At 35.9% G+C, this 13,496-nt stretch overlaps 1 protein-coding gene across 8 annotated transcripts in view; it reads left to right on the top strand.

Moving 5' to 3' along the window:
* The window catches only part of FCHO2 (FCH and mu domain containing endocytic adaptor 2), a 130,801-nt gene extending 117,813 nt beyond the window's left edge, over positions 1-12,988 (top strand). For 6 of the 8 annotated variants that reach the window (XM_032278690.1, XM_032278648.1, XM_032278656.1 and 3 more), the window contains 6 exons: positions 702-857; positions 1,535-1,667; positions 5,163-5,362; positions 6,125-6,189; positions 10,054-10,218; positions 10,536-12,988. In XM_032278690.1, the coding sequence (XP_032134581.1) occupies positions 702-857; positions 1,535-1,667; positions 5,163-5,362; positions 6,125-6,189; positions 10,054-10,218; positions 10,536-10,558 (742 nt within the window). In that variant the 3' untranslated portion in view covers positions 10,559-12,988. Of the gene's footprint in view, positions 1-701; positions 858-1,445; positions 1,668-5,162; positions 5,363-6,124; positions 6,190-10,053; positions 10,219-10,535 lie in introns of those variants that run through there. The other 2 variants (XM_032278700.1, XM_032278681.1) reach the window with 2 other exon arrangements.
* Positions 12,989-13,496: the final 508 nt, after the last annotated feature.

Here is a 13,496-nt window from a genome sequence, read left to right as displayed (position 1 = left end):
AAAATATATTAAAAAAAAAAAAGGAAATGAGTTCCAGTACAGAATTGCTGGGATTGGCCTGAGGTGCAGAAATTGATTATCTGTTGAAACAGTATGGAAGGCAGAAGATATGGATAAAAAGTTAGGTAGATTTACTAGTGAGAGTATGAACAAGTCATTTTTTTATTTCCTCAATAAAATTCAGAGCACAGTCATCAGCTAAGAGTGGGCAGAAGGACTATTGCAGGTTAGAGATAAAAGGGGAAGCTATGAAAAGACCAAGAAAAGAGTTAACAGATTTGGGAATGTGATAGGATTACTAATGGAACCCGGTTGAATAGAGAGTTGGAAGAAGCAATGAGGAGCAAGGGGGACATCTACCATCACCAGGCCCAATGCTTTGTGGGATTTGGAAGAGAAAAATAGCTACAACTAGGGATAGCATTATAAGAAAAGCAACATCCTCACAGGTCAGGCAGGGAATGGTTATCACAAAAGAGTGAAGGAACATTCTCCAAGTGCTTGCATTTCCAGGAAACGATGATGCTAGATGAATATACCATTTCATGTACATAATTTTAAATAATTATATTGAAAAGATAATTTATAATTATGATAAAGGATATATATACACACTGTGTGTGTGTGTGTGTGTGTGTGTGTGTGTGTGGTGGAGATTAAAGCATTTTATTTAAACACTTCTTTAAAAATCCCCATTTTAGGTGTATTGTGAAGATCACTGGTGACATGACAATGTCATTTCCAAGTGGAATTATTAAAGCCTTCACCAGCAATCCCACTCCAGCTGTGTTGTGCTTCAGGGTGAAAAATATCAGCAGACTAGAGCAGATTCTTCCAAATGCACAGCTTGTGTTCAGGTTTGTGTACTTTTTGTTTTAAAGATTGAAATATCTTTTTAAGAATTTTTTCCTGCCATACACAGTGGCTCACTGCTGTAATCCCAACACTTTGGGAGGCTGAGGCAGGTGGATCTCTTTGAGCTCAGGAGTTTGAAACCAACCTGGGCAACATGGCAAAAACCCATCTCTACCAAAAAAAACAAGTAGAAAAATTAGCTGGGCGCGATGGTGCATGTCTGTAGTCCCAGCTACTTGGTAGGCTGAAGTGGGAGAATCGCCTGAGCCTGGGAGGCAGAGGTTGCAGTGAGCCGAGATTGTGTCACTGCACTCCAGCCTGGGTGACAGCTAGATCCTGTCTCAAAAAAAATTGTTTTTCCCTTCTTTGAAATAATAGTATTCAATTTGAAAACAGTACCAAAATTATTTATTTTTATTAATTACCCATCTGCTATCTTTTTATTTTATTTTCAGTGGTGCTAATAGTTATTTTAAGATTCTTTTCTATCTCTCCATCTTCTCATCTTTCAAGCAAGCTTCTACTATGTTTCCTTCTTCATCCCCTGATCTAATTTTCCTTCATTCTACCTCTTGGTTTATTTCTACTAGTTTTTTTCCCAGGTTACCAAATTACTACACAGAGGCAAAAGATAAAAATAAGTGAAATAAAATAACAAATATATTTGTTATACATGTAGTGATCCATCACAATGTGATTGCAACACAAAAGATTTTTGGATGAACATGCAAGCTGTTACTGTCTACCTCAAGAAGCTGTCAGAGCAAAATCCAGCTGCTTCTTATTATAATGTAGATGTGTTAAAGTATCAGGTGAGTGTCATGTCCTTGCAAACATTCTAAATTAATATATTAACAGTTGGAATCTAGCATATAATTAAATGAACAAGTATGTCATAGCCAAGTCAGTTTTGTTTTTTTTTCCAGAAATTCAGGGATGTTTTGAAATTAGAAAATCTGTAAGGCAGTGGAGATTTTGACCAGTTTGGTAAAATTCACTGTTTATTCATGTTTAAAATACTGAGTAAATATCCATGCGTAAACTTGTCCTTAACCTTGAAAGACCAGCAGTATCAGTCTTAACAATGAAACTCCCAAAGTAATCAATCAAAGTTAGGAATGGCAAAGATACCCATTAGTGTATCTTAATGCCCATTAGTAGATCTGTTAATATATAAGAGTTTTCTGGATATGTTAGCTAGTACAGTTAGGTAAGAGAATAAAATAAGCAGTAATAAATACTGAGAAAGTGGAACCAAAATTATTACTGCTTACAGGTGATATATTCCTGGAAGAGTCAAGAGAACCAACTGAAGAACTGTTTGACATAAGGGCATTTAATAGGGTGGTCGGCAGAAATTAATATAAAAATTAATAACTTTCAAAACCAATTAGAAAAACTGGTAGAGAAAAATACTTACAATAAAACAATGAGGAAGAAACATAACACAGTCTCTAGTGACTTGAATATGGGAAGATTCATGTTGTAAAAATTTAGCTAATTCTCAATTAACTTATACATTTAATGTAATCCTGATCAGAAACCCTGTAGAGTTATGTGTTTGTATTTGGAGGCTTGACAGTCATTTCAAGTTCTCTGGAAGAATAAAGCTTAGGAGAATAAGTCAAGAATTTTTTATTTTAAATAGACAGAGTCTCGTTCTCTTGCTCAGGGTAGAGTAGCATGATCATATCTCACTGCAGCCCCAAACTCCTGGGCTCAAGCAGTCTTCCAGCCTTAGCCCCCTGAGTGACTGGGATTACGGGCACAAGCCACTGCTCCTGGCAAGAAATGTTTTAAACAGTAAAGTGGAGTAATATTTTAGCTTTAATGGGAAAGCTTATTATAAGGCAACAGTATTTAAAATCGTTTGAAACTAATGCAGCAGTAGATGGCCAGATGAATGAAATAGAGTATCCAGAAACAGGTCTAAGAATAAATGGAAAATTGCTTATGACATAGTAGCGTTTCAAGGCAATGTGCACATGATGAATTTTTCAATAAATGATATTGAGGATAGCAAGCTAGACACTTGGGAAAAAAATTAAGCTGAATCCCTAACTTATACTTTTAGCCAAAATAAAATCCGTGTGTATCAAACGTTTAATAATAATAAACCATAAATGTACTAAAATAAAGTCATGGGCGAAGATACACTTGACACTTAAACAAGGATCTAAACAGGTCCACTTATACGAGGATTCTTTTCAACCAAACACTGATAGAAAATACAGTAATTGTGGGATGCAAAACCCAGGTATAAACAGAGGGCCAACTTTTTCTACTTGTGGATTCCACAGGACTAACTACGGGACTTGAGTATGCACAGATTTGTATATATACAGGGGTCCTGGAACCAACCCCCCAAGTATACTGGGGACAACCATATATTTATCTCTCTGTGTGTGTATATATGTAATAAATATTTATTACATACTTTAATCTTGAAGTGCAGAAGACCTAAGTATGATATGAAACCCAGAAGCCATGTAAAAAGAAAATGAGATATTTGACAAATAAATGTGTGTGTGTGTATAAAATATTTGGTTAAACCCTTAAACACAATCAGTATTTAATCTGAGGGAAAAGTATTTATGACACATAAGATGGACAAAGGGTAATAAAGAGCCCTTATAAATTTGCAAGTAACAGGCAAATAACTCAATAGACAGATAACCTATGGAAAGATGCTCCATGTCAATAGTAATGAGAGCAGTAAATACTGAGACAACAATGTGGTATCAGTTTTAGCCCATCAGATTTACAAAAATGAAAGATTGCTTTATCCAGTATCAAGAAGGGTATGATTACTTGTTAATTGGGTGCAAGTAAAACCTCTTAGAAGGCACTTCTGTTAGATTGTTGAAAGATGTAGCCTTTAATTCAACAATTCCACTTAAAGAAATCTTCAGAAATACACAGTTGGGTGAAGACACGGCACAAAGGATATTCACTGTAGCATTGTTTAGGAACCACCTAAGTACATACACATCAGCAGAGGAAGAAATTAAATGAATTACTATAGCCATTAAAAAGAATGGCATGGGTCTGTGTTTGCATATGCCTAAAGAGTCTGGCAGGATGGTAACTGTGGGAACAAAAATTGCAAGGGATAAATTTCCTACTTTATATTTCTCTATTGTTTGAGTCTTTAATAGGGTAATTTTATTAAAATGGCTATGTTTCTAGAAAATAAATACTTAAAGAGTAAAAAAGTGCTGCCACTGAAATTGATTTAAAGTTTCTGACAGGTGTTCATTTATTCAACAGTTAGGTATTATTCATTGCATGTAATTGCTGGGAGTAGGACAGGGAGACAGTAAAGATAAGTGATATTCTATGGGCTAGACATGGTAGCTCTTGCCTGTAATCCCAGCACTTTGAGAGGCCGAGGCAAGAGGATTGTTTGAGCCCAGGAGTTGAAGAGCAGTCTGAGCAATATAAAGAAACTCCATCTCTACAAAAACTATAAAATTATCCAGGTGTGGTGGCATATGCCTGTAGTCCCAGTTAGTAGGGAGGCTGAGGCAGGAGGATTGCTTGAGCCCAGGAGGTTGAGGCTGCAGTGAGCCTTGAGCATGCCACTGCATTCCAGCCTGGGCAACAGATTGGGACCCTGCCTCAAAATAATAATAATAACATTCTGTGTTAGAAAATAAAATTCTGTGTTAGTTATGATATGGGGAAAAAAAAAGTGTAGACTAAGGTAAGGAAGATTGAAAATACAATTTTCAGTGTAAATTTAAACAGCGGTCAGAGTAGGTCTCCTTTAAAAGGAGTTGTTGGACAAGGAGCTTAAGAATTTGAAGGAATTATACCATTTACTGTGAGTCACGTGATTAAAGTTAAACATTTGAGGTTGGAAGTATTCTAATTCCAGGCTTGTGGTACTGTATAGTGACCTTTTTTCTCAGTGTTCTAAATCTGAATTCTTACAATTCATGAAGAATCTTTGAATTCTGTGTTGAATGTTTGAAAATTCTCATACTTTACATGCATAAATAAGAATTCCTTGATAAAATGCTGATTTCCGGGCCCAGTCCCCAAGCCGTTGAATCAGATTTTCTGCAGTTGGAGCTAAGGGAATACAGTATGCATTGTAAACAAGTAACTTAGCAATTTTGATGTAGGTTGTAGTAGGTCCACACATTGAGAGTGACCTTACTCCTTTGAGATGGGTCTGCTTTACTCTGCCAACAGATAGTCCCCTCATTAGCTATTTTCAATTCTGTGGACCTATAGTCCATGTTGCTAACATGACTTGTTAACTTTTCAGGCCAAAAACAATTGTTTTTTTCTCTTTAAAGGTGTCATCAAATGGTATTCGGTCCACTCCTCTGAATCTTGCAACATACTGGAAATGTAGTGCTAACACCACAGATGTTAGAGTGGATTATAAATACAATCCAGAAGCTATGGTGACACCTAGTGTGCTTTCCAACATACAGGTGGTAGTACCAGTGGATGGAGGAGTAACAAACATGCAGTCCCTTCCCCCTGCAATATGGTAAGTTAAACATGTATTTCTGGATTCCCACTAAATTTTTGTTGTAATCCCAAACTTCTAGAACCCAGGTTCTGTAAGTCTTCTTAGAACTTTAAAAAGTTTTAGTGCCTTTTCCCATAGAAACCGTGCTTTAAAAGATGCAGTTCATTTTACTAGTCAAACCATCGTAATCTTAATCCAGAATCAACAAAACTAGTTTTACACCACTCAGATTTGAATGATTCCATGCTAACTTTACCATTAGACAAAGTGCTTGACCTCTCTAAACATCTTTTTTTTCCCATTTAAAAAATACAGATAATTTTTTTATGGATTAAATATAGCATCTGGCATATCTCTAGGAACAGGAACACCTGTCTAATTAGTGTTTAATAGTTACTCCCATCTCTTAACCACTTCTCTTGTCCCCTCTGTTAGTATTAGGATAGACTCTAACCACTCTATATTTATAGTTACTTTGTTTAATAACGTGTCTTCCTTGACTAATGAAGGTACTGATCCCTATACACATTCCATTTTACTTTCTCTAGCCAATAGGAATGAGAAGAATTACATAATTTGGTAAACTTTCATTAATTGAAAAAGATACAGCATTATATTTATTTATACTGTATCATAAACATTTTCACCAGTTAATACTACTTAAACTTAGCACTATATTTGTTGTGAAAATATTTAAAATACACTTACTTATTGAGGTCCCATCCATGTATCAGGTACTATCCTAGCACAAAACCTGAAGATAACCGGTTTTTATTGCAGGAATGCAGAACAAATGAAAGCCTTTTGGAAATTATCCAGTATTTCAGAAAAATCAGAAAATGGAGGTAAGTGTGTGCGTCCTTTTTTGTTTATAAAATTGTGTCACCCAAAATGGATTTTTTTAAAGGCATGTTTATGTAATTTCCTCCTGGAATTTCTTGCCTTCAGTTCTAGAACTGACCACTAGGTGGAAGTTAATACCTTTAATAGGAATAGAACAGCTGAGATTCAGAACACATTTCCTCTAGATTGTGTTCTGTGTAAGAAAAAGAATTTCTTTTGCCATAACTTCATAAACATTATGTAAATACTTCTTATATTACATACGAACATTAAGAGAAAATAATAAATTTAAAGAAATAGAACTATCTGTCCCACATAGGTAACCTGATAACTAATTGAAACTGATTTAACACAGTTTAGTTAAACATTCTATTACTGGGATTCTCCTGACCTCCCAGAAATCATCTATAAGATTCCAGGCTTTTAAAAAGTTTCCTTGCTGTCCCAGTGCAGTGGCTCATGTTTGTAATCCCAGCACTTTGGGAGGCTGAGGTGGGTGGATAACTTGAAGTCAGGAGTTCAAGGCCAGCCTGGCCAACATGGTGAAACCCCATCTCTACTAAAAATGCAAATATTAACTGGGCGTGGTGATTCACACCTGTAATTGCAGCTAATTGGGGGACTTAAGCATAAGAATCACTTGAACCCAAGGAGGTGGAGGTGGCAGTGAGCTGAGATTGTGCCACTGCCAGCATGGGTGATGGAATGAGACTCTGTCTCAAAAACAAAAGCCCCCTTGCCTTCTCCATTTCTCTAAAAGAACCTTTCTCCTGGCCATTTCCCCTTATTAAAGCTAACCATCAACAGCCTTCAATTTTCCCATGATTATTTTAAGGAAAAGCAAGTTATGCTTTCTCTCACTAAGTCTGCATCTGTTTGTGTTCATAATGCTGAGGAAAAGGCTCTGCTTGCTGATCACTTCTATAACTCAACTTATAATAAGGATATAATTATCAGGATAGCTAAGTCTTTAACATTAAATAGTTTTATTTTCTCTTAAAAGAGAATTCTTCTGTCCTCTTTGAATGCCTAATTTTAGTCTCCAATAACTTTTCTTATTGTTGTTTCAGGTTATTTTTTTTTTTAGATGGAGTCTTGCTCTGTTGCCCAGGTTGGAGTGCATGGCAGGATCTTGGCTCACTGCAACCTCTGCCTTCCAGGCTCAAGCAATTCTCTTGCCTCAGCCTCCCGAGTAGCTGGGATTACAGGCCTACCACCACACCCAGCTAATTTTTGTATTTTTAGTAGAGATGGGGTTTTGCCACGTTGGCCGGGCTGGTCTTAAACTCCTGACCTCAGGTGATCTGCCCGCCTCGGCCTCCCAGAGTGCTGGGATAACAGGCGTGAGCCACCACGCCCAGTGCCTAGTCTCCAATTAGATAGACTTTTACTGGAGAGCCATACGTTGGGTGAGATAACCAAGCAAATCTGCAGTTTCCTTTTTGCTGCTTAGTACTTACAGGTTGCCCATTTTCAGCTGGCCAACTACATTTGACTTTAATCCTAGCCATTAATACATAGTTTTTTGTGAGCCAAGCTGAAATTCCTAGTTTAATTTGAAGTAAACCAGCAATCGTATTTGCATTAAGGGTTTATAACCAGTTAGAAAGACAAAAGGATATCATCTTCCCCAATTTAATGAAACTATACTATTGTAAATAATTACAAACAAATTTGTTCTCTCAAAAATAAGACACAAGTTTTCTAACCAGATTTTAAGTGTCCCTCTGCTATTCAGGTATCAGGTATTTATGTGAGGAAATGGAGAAATCTTATAAATATGGCTCCTGATGTGGTTAGTCAAGCCTTTAAAAAGAAATATCCATGGCCAGGCATGGTGGCTCATGCCTGTAATCCCAGCTCTTTGGGAGGCTGACGCAGGTGGATCATTTGCAGCCAGGAGTTACCAGCCTAGACAACATGGCGAAACCCTGTCTCTAACTAAAAATACAAAAATTAGCTGAGTGTGGTGGTGTTTGCCTAAAGTCCCAGTTACTCAAGAGGCTGAGGCATGAGAATGGCTTGAACCTGGGAGGCAGAGCTTGCAGTGAGTCAAGATTGCACCACTGCATTCCATCCTGGTCCTTCGAGGGACCCTGTCTCAAAAAAAGAAATAAATATCCAAATAAGAATGCTGTAAAATATATCTGGTACGATGGCTCATGCCTGTGATCCCAGCACTTTGGGAGGCTGAGGTGGGTGGATCATGAGGTCAGGAGTGCGAGACCAGCCTGGCCAATATGGTGAAACTCCATCTCTACTAAAAATACAAAAATTAGCTGGGCGTGGTGGTGCGCACCAGTAGTCCCAGCTACTCAGGAGCTGAGGTAGGAGAATCACTTAAACCCGGGAGGCGGAGGTTGCAGTGAGCTGAGATTGTGCCACTGCACTCCAGCCTGGGTGACAGAGCCAGACTCAATACTGTAAAATAGAAATCTGTTTTCTGTTACTGACTCTGTACTCAGAAGAGGGACAAGAAATATTTTTAAGGTGATTGTTAAGGTTGTTGCTCTTGGCCTATGGTAGAACTTTCGTACAACCAAATTGCTTATCAAGAATTGAAAAAGTTTGAGGGCCTGGACAGTAATGAAGAATAAGGCAGCATGCTGTTCATCTCCACTACTGATCTACAGTGACCAAGCACAATAATACAAGTTGGGTCGGTGTTGTGACATCTTGTTTACGTTTATCTGTGTAGTGTTAAACTTCTGTGCAGGAGATTACAGGATCTTACTGCTAGTACCTAGCATTTCTGTCCATTTGCTCTACCCAGAAAACTGGGAACCCTCCTAGACTCCTCCCTTCTCACTTTTTGATTCCAACTCCTAAATAGCTTTCAAATAACTTTCTTAGTATCTTTCCTTTTCCTTAGCCCTAGTTCAGATCCCCCATTCCTGACATCTAGAGTTCTAAACTGTTTTGACTTGCAGTTGGTCTCCCAACCTTCCATCTTGTGCTTCTCTTCCCTTTTAAGACACTAATCTGAAATGTTCTTGTCTTTCTTATCTTTGGTGATTCCCCATGGTTACATCATAAATTTCTTACCATGGCCTGGCCTGTGCTGCCACTCCAATCTCATCTGCCACTCCCCTCTACTTGTATCCTGTTCTCCAGCTAATGTGATACAGATGCAATTTTCTTAAATACATCATGCTCTGTCTCTCTACCTTTGGTAACTTCTGCCTAAAATACACACCATCATCCCCCACCACCATTTATAATTTTCAGCTGAGATAGGTGCTTTGTGTCTGTAGCTCCTCAGAACTCCTTTACAGCACTGATTATATTCATTTTAATTTTTGGTTTACTCTTCCTGCCATTCCGTTAGACAGGTATACTGAATAAGTGGGGATACCAAAAACAAAACACCTCAGAAATACCTACTTAGCTTTATGTTAGACCAGTAAAATTTTAAAAAGTGAATAGAAAATAGCAGTGTTATACAACTCTTCCCAACCATAGTTACCTTTCCATCTTTACTTCTTCCACTCCCATGATCTGGTATTCAACATTCTTTTTTTACTTTATGCCACTTATATCCCTCCTAGCGTTTTTCTCTGGGCTGTCCTCAATTACTTCCTTCTTCTCTTTTGACTCACCTCAACATGCATATAGAATAGGAATCCATTAATAAATGTCTCTGAAGATTAGTATTGAGTCAAAGAAAAGCATGGGTTATTTTCTTAATTAAAATTCATATGCACTGAAAAAAACCTGATTTGGAAACTGGATAATGGTTTGTTCACTGTGCACGTCTCATGAATGTAGCACAGGACTGATAATAGTTTAGCTTACATGCTCGTTTGATTCTATTTTGTGTGAAATGTATTTTATCCTGTGTAAATTCTTTATTCTTTTCTTTGTAGGTTCTGGCTCCCTCCGAGCAAAATTTGATCTTTCAGAAGGCCCTAGTAAACCCACGACACTTGCAGTGCAATTCCTCAGTGAGGGAAGTACCCTTTCAGGAGTAGATTTCGAACTTGTAGGCACTGGCTATAGGCTTTCCTTAATAAAGAAGCGGTTTGCCACTGGTAAGTTAGAAGATTTTAAACTTTTTAATGTACATGGGAAACATTTATATTCTAACAGTTACTGAAAAACTGTCAAGCAATTTATAATCTAAAGGCATGGAAATTTTTTCTTTAACCCTTGGTACAAGGTGCCAGGTAGAGACACTCCTGGGAGAGAGAGTACTTATGGTCAATATAGCCGAACACCTGTGATCTGATTCTAACATATTGTAAATAGCAGATGGGAACTAGATTTTTGTATTGATAACCACAATGGAAAATGTCCTTAGAGTGCATTTGAAATTGTTAATTGTGAAGGTCTGCTTGGTGTTTTTCAGGACGATACCTGGCGGATTGTTGATGGACATGGGAAAGTGGTTTGGCTCCGGGGAGCACAAACCTGCCATTCTGCATTATCTGTTCTTTCCAAACACTATTTTGACTTGTATGATGTCTTTCAAACTTATACATATTTGAGAGCTGACTACAAACATTAAATCGCACTTTTAAAGTGAGTCGTTTAAAGAAATAGTACTGAAATGATTCTCTGTGTTGTAAATGATCAACTGCAATATTCAGGAAGCACATTTATTCAGATTCTCAGAAAAAATGAAGTTTTTATAGGCTTAATTTTTAAATTATTTCCGGTGTCTATGTTGAAAAAAGGGGTTATAGTGTAATATCAGGCCTAAAATTTCAGGAGAGCAAGCACAAAGTAATTTAGCTTTCCATAAATTTTTAGAGTTAGAGATAGCTTTGAAATTTTGTAAGTTTGATATTCAGTGGATACAAATAGAACATGAATTCTCGTTTTGGGTAATGTTAACTCAGAACACTCAATCAAATTGAGTTATGTGCCATAAGGTAATCAGACCAGAGTTCAAGTTGTATGCAAAAAATCTATAATTTGATTCTCATAAACATATTAATAAAGTACAAGTGATGTTTTATGTGATTTAAAAAAAATTCTCAAGTGCAATGTGTTTTAAAATAAGCTTGCAAATGACAGCAGAGAAATTTACTTCTGCAGTTAACTTTATAGAAGTTGTGATTTTTTTTGATGAATTAATGCTGTAGATTTAATTTATTTTTATATGGAATTGCATAATGTGTGCCTTTTAAAACAATAACATAAGCCAGAGATGTGCCTATACAGTTTATGTTCATTAATGTGCCTCACTTTTTTTCTTAGTCTGGAGCTTCTGTTCAGAATCTTACAGTGGTCAATCACTTTTATAAAATATTTGCAATTTTTGTAAATACTTTTGGCCTGCAATTGGGAAGGGAATTCAGAGTCATAAAGGGTTACTTAAGAATCCTGGCTCACTTCTTTGGTGATACACTGTAGCCACTAGAAAGAGAAAATAAACCCAATGGCATGTGTTTACAGGAGAAAAAATTACCTTCAGATACTTTATGTTAACTTCATCAAAAGTGTATAAATTTTGAAACAGACAAATTCTAAAAACTATAGTGCTAAATTAGTAACTGGTATTTTAACTTTCAGTTTAGCATTTTCCTTGACACTTTATCATTGAAAATTTACACATTTACTGATTGTTTTGTGAACATGAGTTTTATGGTATTTTGTGAGGACTACATTTTATAGAAGATTAATTTTTAAAACAGAAGGAGAAGCACTGCCATTTGTTTTTATTTCAAAAATCGGAAAAATTACCAATTTGTACATTTTAATTCTTAATTTCTTCTTGGTAAAAATAGGGAAATTATTTGAAGTGATGTATTTGATTAAACATTTCTAAAAATAAACTACCAATACTAAAAGTTAGTAAGAAACCTAACTTTAATAGCACATCTTGATTAATTAAAGAAATAAAATATTTTGGAAAAGGTTTCGTAATTTACAAATGGGAATTTCATTTATAATATAAATATGAATGTCCTTTATTTTCCTAGTAGAAGTGATAAATTGTGTTATACATAATTTAAATAAAATCACTAATTCTTCCATTAAGCTTCACAGAAAATAAAACCCCTATTACTAGACATTTATGTAACATCTTGCTATACTAAATACAGCAGAAAATCTACTCTTTAGCAATATATAACACAGTATGTGCTTTTTTTTATATATATTCAATGTTAGCCCAATTCTAAATTTAGATTTGACTAAAGCGACACATAAGATAATTTGCGAAAATGCTAACCTTTACTAAATAGTGAGCAAAATTAGAATTTCTAACTCTTACATTGTGCTCTTTTAAATGCCAATTGCAGTCCCTTACCAGAATTCTAACTGTAATCTGCTTTGCAATCAAACTGCTTTTATTGAGCAGTTAATATTTTATTATCGGAATTCAGACACTGTTCTCACCGTGTTTGTTTTTAATCAAGTATTACCTAAAAATGTACAAAGTAGTGAAATGGTTAAACTTCAGCACTTTCTTAATATGCCACAGTCTTCATACCAAGTATTGGGTACAGGTTACAATGTTGAAGCCATATGAGTTTATATTGATTTTTTTTTCTTTTAAAAATCCACTAATGGTGTAAAAAGAGACCAGTAGATTTTCAGTGGGATATGTACCTTGCAAGCTGGTTCTTGCTTATATATAGTGATAAACTTTGTAGCTGCCTCTTTAACCAAGAATTTGTAAACACAACTCTAACAAATGTGAGTTTTTAAGGATTGTTATTTACTACTTTGGATTGTAATTAAAACAATGCACATCTGTCTTCCAAGATTTTGTAAATATTTTTGATTTTTTTCATTAAATGTAAATTTTACATAAAAGTTGTGTTCTTAATAAACATGTAATATATAATTTAACAATTGGTTTATGTGTCTTTGTACTTGATAGTAATAGCTATATCGTAGATGTTAGAACAAGGCACTGGCCAAGTACTTGGTTTTTAACTTTGTCCTACTGTTTGAAGAGGCATACAGATCGAACAGTTATTTTTTGGTTATATAGAAAACTTAATTTGGAGTATATCCCAAAATGTCAACATTGTTTAACAAGGAATTATTTTTAATGTATTTTAAGATGTACTTAAATTGATGTTAAATTTTAGCAAAGACTTTTTTCCTCATCAGTTGGTCAAGAACACAAATCTGACGTTCAAAAATCCTAATGTTCCAAAGAATTAGTCAAGACAATCAAGCCTCCCGAAACAGTAGATTTAGGAAGGAGCAAAAGAAGAAAATTAAAAGAGAAATAATTTATCTTAGCTATTGAAAATTTTGGGCTGGGTGCAGTGGCACATGGCTGTAATCCCAGCATTTTGGGAGGCTGAGGTGGGCGGATCACTTGAGTTCAGGAGTTTGAGACCAGTCT

This window comes from Sapajus apella, unplaced genomic scaffold (genome assembly GCF_009761245.1).
Source record: "Sapajus apella isolate SASKATOON/1434 unplaced genomic scaffold, GSC_monkey_1.0 scaffold1, whole genome shotgun sequence".
Taxonomy (NCBI): domain Eukaryota; kingdom Metazoa; phylum Chordata; class Mammalia; order Primates; family Cebidae; genus Sapajus; species Sapajus apella.
This window is presented reverse-complemented; position numbering and strand designations above follow the sequence as displayed.